The sequence below is a fragment of the Pyrus communis genome, chromosome 5 (assembly GCF_041283825.1).
Source record: "Pyrus communis isolate YQ-2024b chromosome 5, ASM4128382v1, whole genome shotgun sequence".
NCBI classification, from domain to species: domain Eukaryota; kingdom Viridiplantae; phylum Streptophyta; class Magnoliopsida; order Rosales; family Rosaceae; genus Pyrus; species Pyrus communis.
This window is the reverse complement of record NC_142569.1, coordinates 13,296,643-13,310,294: the sequence shown is the minus strand read 5'-3', so window position 1 is coordinate 13,310,294 and position 13,652 is coordinate 13,296,643. Positions and strand designations below refer to the sequence as shown.

Here is a 13,652-nt window from a genome sequence, read left to right as displayed (position 1 = left end):
ACAAATTTTATTTTAAAATTTAATCTTTTTAACATTAATCTTAAAAAAAAAAAAAAAAAAAAATGTCACAAGTCTTTGTCCTCTCAATTCTCAAACCCCCCAGTGGGAAACGTACTCCCTTTTGAGGGTTTGCCTTTGCCTCTCTCTTCGTCTTCGTCTCCTCCATTTCGCGCTTTCCTTTTTATTTCCCTCACCCTTTCGCTTTCGCCCACCACCTCCTACTCCTCCTCTCTCCACCGCTTAAACATCGATTTTTGGACGCCCGCATCCGCAGAAAACGCCATAGGAAACAATCAATTTGGGGAAAGGAAGCAGAAGACGGATATGGCGCCGAGTCCCGCATCGTCGACGGCGGAGAAACTCAAGAAGGACGGCAACACCTGCTTCAAGAAAGAGCGATTCGCGGCCGCCATCGATGCGTATACTGAGGTATTGTTGTTTTGTTTCTGCAATTCGTTGCCCTCGTGTACTTTGCCTGTGTGGAAAATTTAAATGGTAAAGGTTTGATCTTTGTGATTGATGATTTTGTGGTGTTGTTTTTTGGCATTTGGGTTTTGAAGGCAATCACTCTGTGCCCTAATGTTCCTGTTTATTTTACGAATCGCGCTCTGTGCCATCTCAAGCGTAAGTATGTATGATCACCCCCTCTCTCTAGTTTCAATTTTCGTTTTCCTTTTTGTTTGTTGGATTTCATTAATGGGTTTTGAGTAATGCAGTGATTGGACGAAAGTCGAAGAGGATTCTCGGAGAGCTATTCAGCTTGATCATAACTCAGTTAAGGTAAAATTCTTATGTTTTGGTTTTGATTTTGTTCTTTTTTTCTTTCTATAAATGTGTTTCTACGATGTTATCTGTGACATGAAAATAGAGCGGTGAGATGTTTGGAAGAGTGAGATTTTGGCATATTGATATATCCTTTTGTGTATCGGCTCGAGATGTTGTCGTGGTGCTGCAGGGGGTTGTATTCACTGTTGAATTGTGATAAATTGAATGTCAGCATTTTAACGCATGGAGGTCGGGTCAGAAATCGTTGGCCTACATTACACGCACGAGGACTTTGTCCGTTTGTTACCTTTTCTAACAAGCCATCAGTTTATGAGTTGGATGCTATTTATACAATTTGAGCACATTCAAGTGGCAAAAGACGTTTAATACCAGTTTTGTTGGCACCCAGATGCATAATATGAATTTTCACCTAGATGATAGCTTGAAAGTGGGTTCCTTCTATGTGCTTTGTGCTCTTGACTTTTCTGTTTGAGATTATGATCTGACTTCTGAGAACCTGTGCTTTCTTGTCATTTTTCGCTTGGTTGCAAGTGGATATTCTGTACATTACACTTTTAAACAAGTATTGGATGGGTGGAAGTTTGTATGGTAATGTTGCATATCTTGTATGTTTCCCTGTACACTTCTCCGAGTCTTGCACATTAACCCATTGTCGTCTGGCCATTTTCCTTTTTTCTAGAATCATCATGTTGCCGCATAGTTCATTGAAAATTTTATGTGTGACAGGGTAACTATATATTGGGGCTTGCTTTACTACAGAAGCAAGAGTATGGCGAGGGAGTTAAGGCACTGGAGAGGGTAAGGAGTGCTTTCTGTCTAGCTTTCTCTTATCATGAACATTGAGAAAACATCTCTTAGTATGCTGCTTTTCAGTTTATGATTACGATAGAAGAACAAATTGGAGGTCAATCAAACTCACAAAATTTCTGCTAAAAACTACTTATATCTAGTGAAATTATGAAAGTTGTATAACCCATTCAGAAAAAAAAAAGAAAAAGAAAATACAACTGAGGATACTTTAGAAAGATTATGGCTTTTTTTGATCTTATTTTGAAAGTTGCATAATCTCATAGAACAAAGAGGGTTATGAGAGGCTGTATTATAGTTGCATCACAATGATGCAATTGATATTCACCACTTGCTTAGAAGGCCTTGCTCGACATGCTTGTATATGATGTAATTTGAAAACAGTGGGGAAATCAGGTGTATCACAGAAGCTTAAGCAGTCAAATGGCACTAATACTGTATAATATCCTGCCTGATTTGATCATAATACTTTTATTATTTCATAGTCCTTTCAAACTATTATTTCATAGTGTTCATACTGCTTTTAAAACCTGTTTGTTGGATATAGTTGCTTACGACGTGGATAAAATATTTGAATTCTACTGAAGTTTGTTTGAACTTCCTGTACAGGCTTTGGATCTTGGGAGGGGTGCCAATCTGAATGATTATATGGTAGAGGAGATCTGGCAGGAGCTTTCAAAAGCAAAGTACATGGAGTGGGAGGAGACATCGAGCAAACGTTCATGGGAATTGCAAAATTTGAAGTATGTCTTCCTTGGGTTCAGGTGTATGATGTCTGAAAATGTTTTCAATATTGAAAAACTGTTGATGTTCGTTTAAAGGGAGCTGGTTCATAAAACTTGTTTCATGTCTCAGAGAAGCTTGTGAGACTGCTCTCAAAAAGAAACATGACTCTTGTCAAAAGAAACAGTTAGAGGCGTTAGGAAGAGTGTTCGAGAAAGCTGCAGAAGCTGACACGCCTAGTGAGGTCAGTACATGGTTTTGGTTTTCTTTGTCTTCCATTCACAGTTACTTTTGTTGTGACATTGTTAAAAAAACTTCAGGTGCCGGATTACCTATGTTGCAAAATCACGCTTGACATATTTCGTGATCCTGTGATTACTCCAAGTGGGGCTACATATGAGAGATCAGTGATCCTTCACCATCTTGAGAAGGTATATGTTGTCATATTTCATCTACTAATACAAATGCCTTCTCTGCACTGGTGTATATAATCACATTGATCTCTGGCCTTTTTTTGGCACTATATACCAGGTTGGCAAGTTCGATCCAATCACTCGAGAGCCGCTTGATCAATCAGAGCTAATATCAAACTTTGCCATAAAAGAAGCAGTTCAAGCATATTTACAAGAGCATGGTTGGGCCTACAGAGCATAGTGAAGGTTGAATTTTATCGGAAACTTATAGAGTCGATAATTGTGTTAAAACATGTACCGAACTACCTGTGGCAGACTGCAGTGTCCTCTTTGTGTTTTTGATATTTGGTGATGTGCCCTAGAATCATATTGAAGGTCCCATCCTTTCAGAAAATGTATATAGATTACAATGAAAACCAGTTCTGCACTCAGTGCCGGTGTAGATTCGTCCTACTTAACATTGTTGTGGTTTACTAATTCGGTCTCTCTTTGGGTCCTCAAAACAAGTGTTTCCGCTTCATATCCATGTATACGTTCAAATGCCGGGCTCGATTTGAATGTTTTAAATCGGACCGTTATATCTGATGGTCTAAATGATCTCACATCACAATGTATATGCAACCCATTGATGCATTGTAGAATTTTCGCTCCAAAGTTTTCTGTCTGTTTTCTCAACTAAACTGTGATCCACCTGTTTTTCATTTAGATCTGTTCATCCTGTGATTGTTAGGAGGCAGTGAGCTCAATACGCAAATCCTCCAAATCACTTAAAAGGAAACGGGATGAGGATTATCTCCGGATCCTCTTTGTGAGGATTTTAGGAGTCAATTCATCTTAGTCGTTCATCGTATATTGTGCAGCCAACTTTCGTTAAGTATTTGTTTGTGTTCATTTTTAAATAAAAAATTCAAAATAATTTTTAGCCACAAGATGACTGAAGAATGATATTATGCACTGATCCATGGGATCTTCACAAAGAGGATTAAGATAGAATCCTATTACCCACCCTCTAGCAAGCCTTTATTTTATTATTATATGTTTTTTAATTAATTTTAAATCAGTTAATGAATATTTTTACATATATTTGTAACAAGAGATGGACGGAATGTAATAAAATTGTATGAATCACAGTAATATTGATTCTTTCCCAATTGGTTGGATCGTAGGTGTGATGATTTACTTCATGGACGAGGTCTCTGGTGAAGTCCAGGATGACCCAGTTGCGCTAAGGAAAAGAATAGAAGAAGCATTTGACTCCTTCATGCATGCTCCACTTGGCTCGGGGGATATAGCTTTAGTACCAGAGCTCCACTCTTGCAATTGTGTAGTTGCTCTATTTTTTTTTTATACAATGCCACTGTTGTTAATTGAAATGATTTTTCGAAGCAAAAACAAGGTTCACATTTGTGATTTCGCCTGCGAATTAGGTCACTTGATCCTATTACTGTAAATTAGAGTAAAGTTGTTTTTTTTTTTTTTTTTTTTTTTTTTTTTAATAATTTTTTATTATTTAAAAAAAAATTACATCTCGTTGAAAACATTTTAATTTTCGTAGGGTTTTCGCTTGCACTCTCCCATATATAATGCGAACAAACTCGGCCCACAGTAATCCCGAAAAAAGAAAAAACTGTTCACATCCTCGTTCACTCTCTCTCTCGCTCACAAAACCTCCCGCCGGGACTCTAGGGTTTTCAGAGACCTCATCTCTCTCGGTCGACCGCAACCATGGCGACCAACACCGCCGCGGCTCCGCGTCAGCTCTCTCAGAAGGAGGCTGACATCCAGATGATGTTGGCCGCCGAAGTCCACCTCGGTACCAAAAACTGTGATTTCCAGATGGAAAGATACGTCTTCAAGCGCCGCAATGATGGTACACTCTCATCTCTTTCCATTTTTTCAGATATAGTTCTGATTTTTAGTTTTTATTTCTGCTTTTGCAATTGTATCGATGCTGGGAAAATGCATATTTATCAGACTTTTTTTATTTTGTTTGTATTTGAAATGATGGGCAATCTATATTTGTTTTGCCAGATCTGTTATTTGGATAATTTAGCTCTAGGGTTATTTGTTTTTTGAGGTGCATTTTGTTTCTGTAATTTTTCTTTCGAATTAATATACATTTGTGACTATCTGAACTGATTCATTTGGTTCAATTTACTTGGGTTTAGAAAATTAGATGGTTTTAATATCAATTGATTTTGTCTCGGGACTGTCCGTGCAAGAAGCTCTATAATTTGTCATGTGTGTGATAAAGATGTTGTGAAGCGCATTAGTATGCGGTTGTGGAGCGCAATATTGTGCTAATCTGTGTTATTGTTCGTCGTATTGTTTCGTTAGCTGTTGATTCGTTTCAGGACTAGCTTTCAGTTAACGAATTGGCATTTTAGTGATTAGTTTTGGTTGTTCTTAGGGATTTACATTATCAATCTTGGAAAAACTTGGGACAAGCTTCAGATGGCTGCCAGGGTGATTGTTGCGATTGAGAATCCCAAGGATATCATTGTACAATCAGCAAGGCCCTATGGTCAGAGGGCTGTCCTGAAATTCGCTCAACACACTGGCGCTAATGCTATTGCTGGAAGACACACGCCAGGTACTTTCACAAATCAGCTCCAGACGTCGTTCAATGAGCCCCGTCTCCTCATTCTGACTGACCCACGAACTGACGCTCAGGTGATGATCATATTCTATTTCTAGTGGCATTGTATGTTCCTTCTTTGTTGCCATATTTAAGTTGATGTTTTTATTCAGGGCTTGTGTATATGTTATATATAATTCTCTTAGTTATTTCCCAATTTTGATCTGCTTGTTTTTCTTAGCGTGTTCTGATAGTCGTTATGTGCCTGCAGCCAATTAAGGAGGCTGCTTTGGGAAACATACCAACCATTGCTTTCTGCGATACTGATTCCCCTATGCGTTATGTTGATATTGGCATCCCTGCCAATAACAAGGGTAAACACAGCATCGGATGTCTTTTCTGGCTCCTAGCAAGGATGGTTTTACAGATGCGTGGTTCTCTCCTTCCTGGGCATAAGTGGGATGTCATGGTAAGCCCAGAACACCACTAGTAAAAAATTATAATGTTTCCTTTGAATTTGAAACTATATGCTTTGGCTTTTCGGCCTTATTTGTAAGTTACCTGAGGGCTCTGTTAAGATATAGTCCGTAAACTTTTAATCATCGTCCAAAATTTCTTTTTGCAGGTTGATCTTTTCTTCTATAGAGACCCTGAGGAGGCCAAGGAAAAGGAAGATGAAGATGTTCCTCAAATCCCAGATTATGGAACTGCAGATTATGTTGCACCTGTTATTGGCGGGGCTGATCAGTGGCCTACCCAAGTTTCTGATGCTCCTTGGCCAACAGATGCCACTACAAGTGTCCCGGCAGCTCCTGTTGTTGGCTGGACCGCAGAACCAGGTTTCACTTGTCAACTTTTTAGTGTTGTAAATTTTGTGGTAGAATCATCACATTTTGATTGTAATATCCTTCTTGGATTCTACAGGCTGTTGGAAACATTTATGCTTAATCACATTACATGTTATCAAGTATGCATCTGTTTTCTCAATCATGTACCTATTCTGACACAAATTTGTTTCTTCCCTATCTCGTTTATGTTTGAGTGCAGGCGCAGTAGGGGGAGAGTGGGATTCGATTCCTCCAACACAAATCCCTGCTTCCGCGGTGGAAGGTGTTGTTCCTCCTCCTAGTGGCTGGGAATTATGAAATTCTGAAGGGTGCTCGTCACAATGTCGTTGAATCTGTAGTCGGCTAGATTTTCTTCTCTCTTTTGGGATTTTGTAAAAGGATTATGATACCATTTCGAAAAAATGGATCGTTTTTGAAGCCGTTGAGTTTAGATTTGAGTTACTCTTTGTGGTCTAGACAGTGTTATCCTTGAATGATTTCTTTTTATTAATTTATCGTAATTTACCAAAAGAATTACATCTTTAATAATCAATCAAATGTGAGTTTTTATGTTTATAGCCAGAAGTCCCTTTTATTTTATTTTATTTTAAATTGGAAAGGATGTTTTATTATGAACATAGAATAGCACAAATTATCTAAACACAAACAAGAATATCATGAACTATAACTGCGTCTTTGTAAAACAGACCTACCATGGACTATCAATATTTCTTTACTAATTTCGAAAAATGTCACAAAAATGATCGACTATCAATATTCCTTACAAAAATACACGAAAATGTCTAAGAGAAATACAACAGACTAGGTGTGTACATTATCGACGTGATCCTCGGTGCAAAATTTTTAGCAAAAAACTTAAGGTGAGCCAAAAGAGCGTCACACATACCTCTAAGTCAAGTCAAATCAAATGGCACTTAAATAAGGACAAGGATTGTCTGCCCTCCCACTTCCGATGCTCTCCTATACTCTCCTGTTTGTGTCATCATGGTTAAGTCACGTTAACATTTTATATTACTATTTATTTTTCTCTTATTATCTCTATAAAAAAAATAATATAAAATATTGACGTGGCTTAACTGTGACAACACAAAACAGAAGATCACGGAAGGGCATCGAAAGTAGGAGGACAGATAATCCTTGTCCCTTAAATAAACCTAAATACCTTCATACAATTACACCTAAAACTCTTGTAATATCTCTAAGTCAAGTCAAATCAAATGGCACTTAAATAAACCTAAATACCTTCATACAATTACACCTAAAACTCTTGTAATATTCTGTGCTGGAGTTCAAAGTTGGAGGGGATTGGCAAACGAGTAGTATTATAATACAAACGGTTTTCTACTCTGATTTGCTTTACGTGAGTATTACTCTAAACAAATTCCGAGTAACATTTGACACTGACTTATTTACCGTGATTTATTTTATCTAATCAGATTTCACCTTTCATTAAAATCACATCATAAATAACAAATTTGGATAAACATTTAACTCTTGGAATCTCGAGTCTCTACATTTAGTTTTTGTGCATTTACTTGCATTTCACTAAATCTCGACCATTATAATAATCGATTCATGACATGACAAATGGAACAACATCAACTCCTCTCTTTTAACCCTTAAAATCTCGAATCTCTACATTTAGAATTACTCCTATCTTTTGGCGCGTCTCTTCAAGTCTATCTTTCTCCTCTCTTTCGTGGTTTTGTAATTTTCTTATCAATAAATGGCATTACAAATGGAACAACATCATCTGTTTGTGCTACCATGCCCAAGCAATTTTCATCAGCCATTGCAACATTCCAGGTCACTTCATCCAGATAATACTCTTCTTTCTTAAGATGAGGGAGTCCAATAATAAAAGGGTTGGAGCCCTTGTCGTGCCTTCCACACTTATGGCGTCGGTTTTGGCCTCGATTCATGTTCGCATGTGCTTCAAGCATAGCGGTTGAGCTAGTAGATCTAACTTCTTGATGTTTCATCAACAACTGATTTTTTTTTTTCAGGATGTAGTAAGAAAGAGACCAAATCCTAAAATTTCAAAAATTTGTGTGCCTTATATTGTTGTTGCAAGACAATATTGATGACATGAAAAGTTGAATAGGTTTTCCTCAGGAGATCTTGTTCAGTCAAGTTCTTTTTACTGAACTTGAAAAGTGATTGGATTCGACAAACTTTAGAATTGTATTCACAAATTTAAAGTCTTGAAAATGTAAATACTGCCAGTCATGTTCAGGCAATAAGATATCCCTTCGATGATCAAAGCGCTCTTCCAAAGGAGTCATAAACGTCTTGGATCCTTTTTAGCGAGGTACTCGGTCTGCAGTGCGTCATGCACATGCCTTTGTATGAAGATCATAGTGGTTGCTTTGTCAGCTTTGCCAACCAAGTTATCCATCTCAGCTTCAATGGTGACCCTAAGACTCTTTGCAATGAGGTGGAGCTTTATATCTTAGACACACTTAAAGTAGTTTTTTCTAGAGACTTCGAAAGCTGTAAAGTCAAGTTTGTTCAAAGTCGACATGTCGCTATAACGAAGAGAATAAGATTGTGATTAGTGCAACGGACAAAATGGTCCATGCACAAGGAGTAGAAGATTCATGTTCCAATTGAACGTGTTTTGGATCAAATTTATCAAGTATTTACACAATCATAGAACGTTATATATTAATTACAGCAAAATCAACTAAAATGATCATCTTTTAAAATTCAAATTATTGAAAAGTTCATGTTTTGAATATGTCATTGATATTTATTAATTTAATTTGTTCAACAATTTATATTTGATTTATGATCTTTACAAGTGATACTTTCAAGGGAGAATTGAACTCCAAATCTTAATGCTCTTACATAAAAAGTGACATGTTTGAATCAAGCAACTTTTTTTTTTTGTGTTTTTTTTTTTTTTTTTTTTTGGTGTTTGCAACTTTGTCCCATGCAGTACTTTTTCCACTACACATGAGTTATTCCTTGATATCCATCCCCTGTTTTGTTGGGTTGGCTTGAATAGACCAAACCTCAATTATTCAGGGACATAAAAGACACTTTCTTTATGCGTATTTGCTTATAATTTGGTATGAGTATGCAATAACACCTTTTCAAACGTGATCAATCAGATTCATAGTTACCTATCGAACATGTATTGGAGGTGTTCCTACAGACTGAGTCGGAACGGATTCGATATAAAGGCAGTTTGCTCATTTTTTTGCTCGAATTCTCCTTCCATAAATTGGAATAATTTAAGATATTGTTAAGATGTTAGTAAGTAATATGATGCTTGTCTTCTTGATTAATTACAAGTTTAAAGGGACAAATAGACATCTCATCCTAATAACACTTCTCTTGTCAAAGGATGACCTGACATTTGCTCAAGATGAACTTTTTATATGTACATTAAGTGTCCACAAAAAGAGGTTCTTGTATGAGGTCACTGGACATGATAGGTCATGATATCTTACGTTAGAATTTTTCCCTTAAATGACATTTTCAACAAACATGTGGCCTTCACTCAGTATAAGGCATGACTCTTGGGGCCCTAGGGCAAATTATTTCCTGATCAATTCCTTTCATTATGTACACATACATAGCTACACAAAGCTAAAGCCTATATAAAAAAGAAAATTAGGATTTGCACTATTCAAAGGTAAAAACAGCTTTTGTTCTTCATCATTATCAATCGGACAAAGAATAAGAGTCCCCATGACTTTGACTAGGAGAGAGTAAGTGCAAAGGAAGAATCAAAAGCAGAAGAATCTCACAAAAGGTGAAAATGAACGATGGAGGGAGGCCAAGAGGAGGTATTTGGACATGAAAATGTTGTAGCGCAAGATGAGGTGTGTATATGCACAATTGTATAAGTTGCCAAAATCAATAGTAAGTTAGTATTTGGACGCAGAACTTTAGAAATAAGCGTTCTTACATTCACGCGATCATAGTTTATTATGTGTGCATAAAATTTTCTTTGTGTTTTTTCAAGTTATTTGTACATGTGTTAAACTGTGATTTGCAAAAAAAGAAAAATGACTCGTTTCTTGAATGATTTTCCTTTTGCTCTATTTGCCTTTGATACTATATAACTGCTGTGTTCTCTCCTCCAATGTATACTTTCACAAAAAGAGGGGCATATTCAATGGACCACAGCCCTAGTTGTAAATTGCCACCGCACCCATTCAATATGGTCACATTCTTCTCGTTTTTGCATTTTCCGTTCTTTTGATCATTAAAACATGACTGTCTACAGCCACTCATTCGTTATTTGGAACCATTCGTTATTGGTAATTGTTTTCTGCTTTATTTAAAGGTCAAAAGTGGGTAAAGGAGCTCATTGTATTGTACTGAAACAATCTATCGGCAATAGCTGTTGATTATTGGGCTGTAATTAATTTTTGTGTAGTTGAGGAAACAAGGGTTCTGTGCGGGGTGGCATTATTACATGTATCGGGATTATATAACTCACTTATCACGTGATGAGTTGGATAGAGAGAGGATGCGAGTCAGATCCAGAGATGGAGATATATATGTGATTACACTCTAGTTTTACTATTGTGCAGGCCACTTCTCTCCTGCATTGTTGTGTAATGCAAAATTATCAAGTAGCATTTTTGGAGAACCATCTGCTACAACCATTCAACAAAACAAAACAAAGAATTTTTATTTTTTATTTTTTATTTTTGTATAAGATATATAAAGCTTGATTTTTGTTTCTTCTTCATGGCTAGCTCCTGAACTTGAAATCGAAACTTTGGAAGCTAAAACGAGAACAAACAAAACAGGGATTGAGAATGAACACATGATGCTTGGAGTTGCTTAAGTTGTACACTATACTAACAAGTAACAACTAGAGCTCTGGAAATAGGTTAAGAATTTACAAATATGGTATTGGATTCACCATCATGCAGTATGTGTGAGATTTACAGTTCTGTTCACACTTAGCCCTTGAAGTTCCATTCTGTGCGAGCTTGGATATCGTTCCATATGTGTTCTCTTCTTCCCTAATTTCCTTCCACTTGGTTCGGTCATTCAAACAGACTCTGTGAAGGACAGCAATGCAATTCTCCTTCTTGCGTGTGCAATTGGTCTCCCTGATAACACTGAGCAAACAAGAAACACCTCCAAGCTCTCTGATTTCCTCCACAGCTAGCTCCTGAACGAACATAAATGAAATTCTATGGAAGATCTCCCATTGAAGAAAACCGATAGATGCAGATCATGGAATCGTATGATCAAAAGTTCTGTCGTCGTTCACATCCACCTGATCAGACAGCAGCTGCGCAATGCAATTTGACAACCCCAACCACATCGTTCAACTCCTTCTACTAGGTATAGTCCTGCTTCCGAGCTTTTCATGTTGCGCTGGGACAACCCTACGTCATCCACACTGAGTGAGTACACCAAACATATGAATCCATTCCCAAGTCCCAATACTTGCTTGAAAGACAAATAAGACTTAGGCACGATTACTACGAGGTACGAATGTGATCTGAACTTGTAACGGGATTGTTTGCCTTACTTCTTGTGGCAGTCATTAATAATTTGGAGCTCTTGTATAAGAAAAATTATGGTTGTGCCCAAACCTAATACTCATTTCGGAAACTATGATATGCCAAGTTATGTCTTTGGATAAGATTCGCATTTGAATGACTATAAAGTTTTGAGAATTGTGACAAGTACGTACTCATCTTACAAAGTATATTGTACAAATCGCAAAATAAATGCATTCTGTCATTTGATATGTTGAAGGAACTATTTGGCGAGGTAACAATACAACACCCCAAGCTCTGCAAGCAAACAAAATGCGGCATTAATATTACAAGGTACAACGAATCTCTTGCTTTTTTGAGCCTCGTTATTAAATTTCTCATCTTAATTTGTGGGTGGTGAAAGAGTACAGTATTCCTTGAGTCCACCACATACTTCTCGTTTGGATAAACAGATCCTCTAATTTCTCCACCACATGTTATTCCATGATTTCCATCCCATGTTTTGTAGGGTTGGCTTGAATAGACCAAACCTCAATTATTCAGAGACATACAAGACTCTTTATCCTTATTTGCTTATACTTTGGTATGAGGGTGAAATAACACCTTATCAAACGTGATCAATCAGATTCATAGTTACCTTTCCAACGTGCATTGGATTTGGAGGTGTTAGAGTCGGAGTCGATATAAAGGCAGTTTGCTCATTCTTTTGCACTCCACGCTCGAATTCTCCTCCCACCTATTAGAACGATTTAAGATCTTGGTAAGTAATTTGATGCTTCTCTCCTTGATTAACTACAAGTTTAAAGGGACAAATACACATCTCATCGTAATAACACTTCTCTTGTCAAAAGACCTGTCACTTGCTCAAGATGAATTTTTAATATGTACAAGTGTCCATAACAAGGTTCTAAAAGATGCTCGGCACTAGTTAGGCGGCAAGCTAGGGCTTAGCGCTTAGACGACTAAGTGGAGCCTAGGCGGATTGAAGTAAATTTATATATCGTATAAATAAGTCTTTACTTATACGTAAAGCATACATAATTGCATACATAAATTGTAAAATAGAATAACATAGATTATAAAGTATTAGAACATAATGAAAATATGGAGAATAAACATATAGTGTGTATTCAGCAAGTATCCTACAATTTATTAAAAAAAATAAAATGTAAAATAAAAGTTATCTATTTTCTGGGTAAGAAAGTTGCGAGCTAGGCTGGTCTAGATGGGCTAGGCAGACATCTAGGCGGTCTTGGTGGGTGCCTAAGTAGGTTTTCGTGCATTTTCTTAATTTTCAAACAACTATGGAATAATTGGAACGGTGGACAACCGCTTAGCGCATAGACGGAGCCTAAGCAAAGCTAGGCATAGATTTTTAGAACAGTGATCTATAAAAAGAAGTTATTGTGTGAGGCCACAAGACATGGTGGGATCTAATAGGAGGTGGATTGTCTATCCTCCTATTTCCATACTCTCCCCATGCCCTCCTGTTTGTGTGGTCACAGTTAAGCTACGTCAACATTTTATATTCCTATTACTTTTTATTTTATTATTTCTATAAAAAAAATTAATATAAAATATTGACGTGACTTAACCGTGATCAGATATCACAGTAAGACATGAAAAAAGTATAAAAATAGAAAGGCAGATAATCCACCTCCAATCTAATACGTTAGAATTTCTCCCGTAAATGACATTTTCAACATACATGTCGCCTTCACTGAGTATAAGACACGACCCTTGGGGCCGAGGAATTTTTCAGAGTGCCGGGTACACCAAAAATTTTTGGTGTACCCTCACTCATAATGGTGGACCCTACCTCACTTATTTTTCAATAAAAAAATAAAATCAAATTTTTATGAGTGAGGGTACACCAAAAATTTGTGGTGTACCCGGCACTCCTAAAAATTTTTCCCTTGGGGCCCTAGGGCAAATTATTTCCTGATCAATTCCTTTTCACTATGTACACATAGCTACACAAAGCTAAAGCCTATATATATAAAAAAAAGTAGGGTTT

The 13,652-nt window shown here is 37.0% G+C and overlaps 2 protein-coding genes across 2 annotated transcripts; both read left to right on the top strand.

Annotated features, from left to right (window-relative positions):
• Window positions 1–91: 91 nt before the first annotated feature.
• On the top strand, window positions 92–3,206 carry LOC137725480 (E3 ubiquitin-protein ligase CHIP). The gene is made up of 8 exons (XM_068464183.2): window positions 92–429; window positions 561–628; window positions 717–780; window positions 1,513–1,584; window positions 2,203–2,336; window positions 2,449–2,560; window positions 2,637–2,747; window positions 2,848–3,206. The coding sequence occupies exons 1-8, from the start codon at window positions 325–327 to the stop codon at window positions 2,968–2,970; spliced, it is 789 nt and encodes a 262-aa protein (XP_068320284.2). The 5' UTR covers window positions 92–324; the 3' UTR covers window positions 2,971–3,206.
• A 1,089-nt stretch (window positions 3,207–4,295) lies between these two features.
• LOC137725504 (small ribosomal subunit protein uS2y) lies at window positions 4,296–6,710 on the top strand. The gene is made up of 5 exons (XM_068464217.2): window positions 4,296–4,599; window positions 5,140–5,402; window positions 5,579–5,776; window positions 5,933–6,146; window positions 6,355–6,710. The coding sequence occupies exons 1-5, from the start codon at window positions 4,455–4,457 to the stop codon at window positions 6,450–6,452; spliced, it is 918 nt and encodes a 305-aa protein (XP_068320318.2). The 5' UTR covers window positions 4,296–4,454; the 3' UTR covers window positions 6,453–6,710.
• Window positions 6,711–13,652: the final 6,942 nt, after the last annotated feature.

Bases quoted from the DNA above. Each gene is read 5' to 3' on its own strand.
- LOC137725480 (XM_068464183.2), top strand. From the start codon at position 325: ATGGCGCCGAGTCCCGCATCGTCGACGGCGGAGAAACTCAAGAAGGAC. The intron at 430-560 runs GTATTGTTGTTT...TGGGTTTTGAAG, and splicing joins CCATCGATGCGTATACTGAG to GCAATCACTCTGTGCCCTAA. The intron at 781-1,512 runs GTAAAATTCTTA...TATGTGTGACAG, and splicing joins TTGATCATAACTCAGTTAAG to GGTAACTATATATTGGGGCT.
- LOC137725504 (XM_068464217.2), top strand. From the start codon at position 4,455: ATGGCGACCAACACCGCCGCGGCTCCGCGTCAGCTCTCTCAGAAGGAG. The intron at 5,777-5,932 runs GTAAGCCCAGAA...TTCTTTTTGCAG, and splicing joins GGCATAAGTGGGATGTCATG to GTTGATCTTTTCTTCTATAG. The intron at 6,147-6,354 runs GTTTCACTTGTC...GTTTGAGTGCAG, and splicing joins TGGCTGGACCGCAGAACCAG to GCGCAGTAGGGGGAGAGTGG.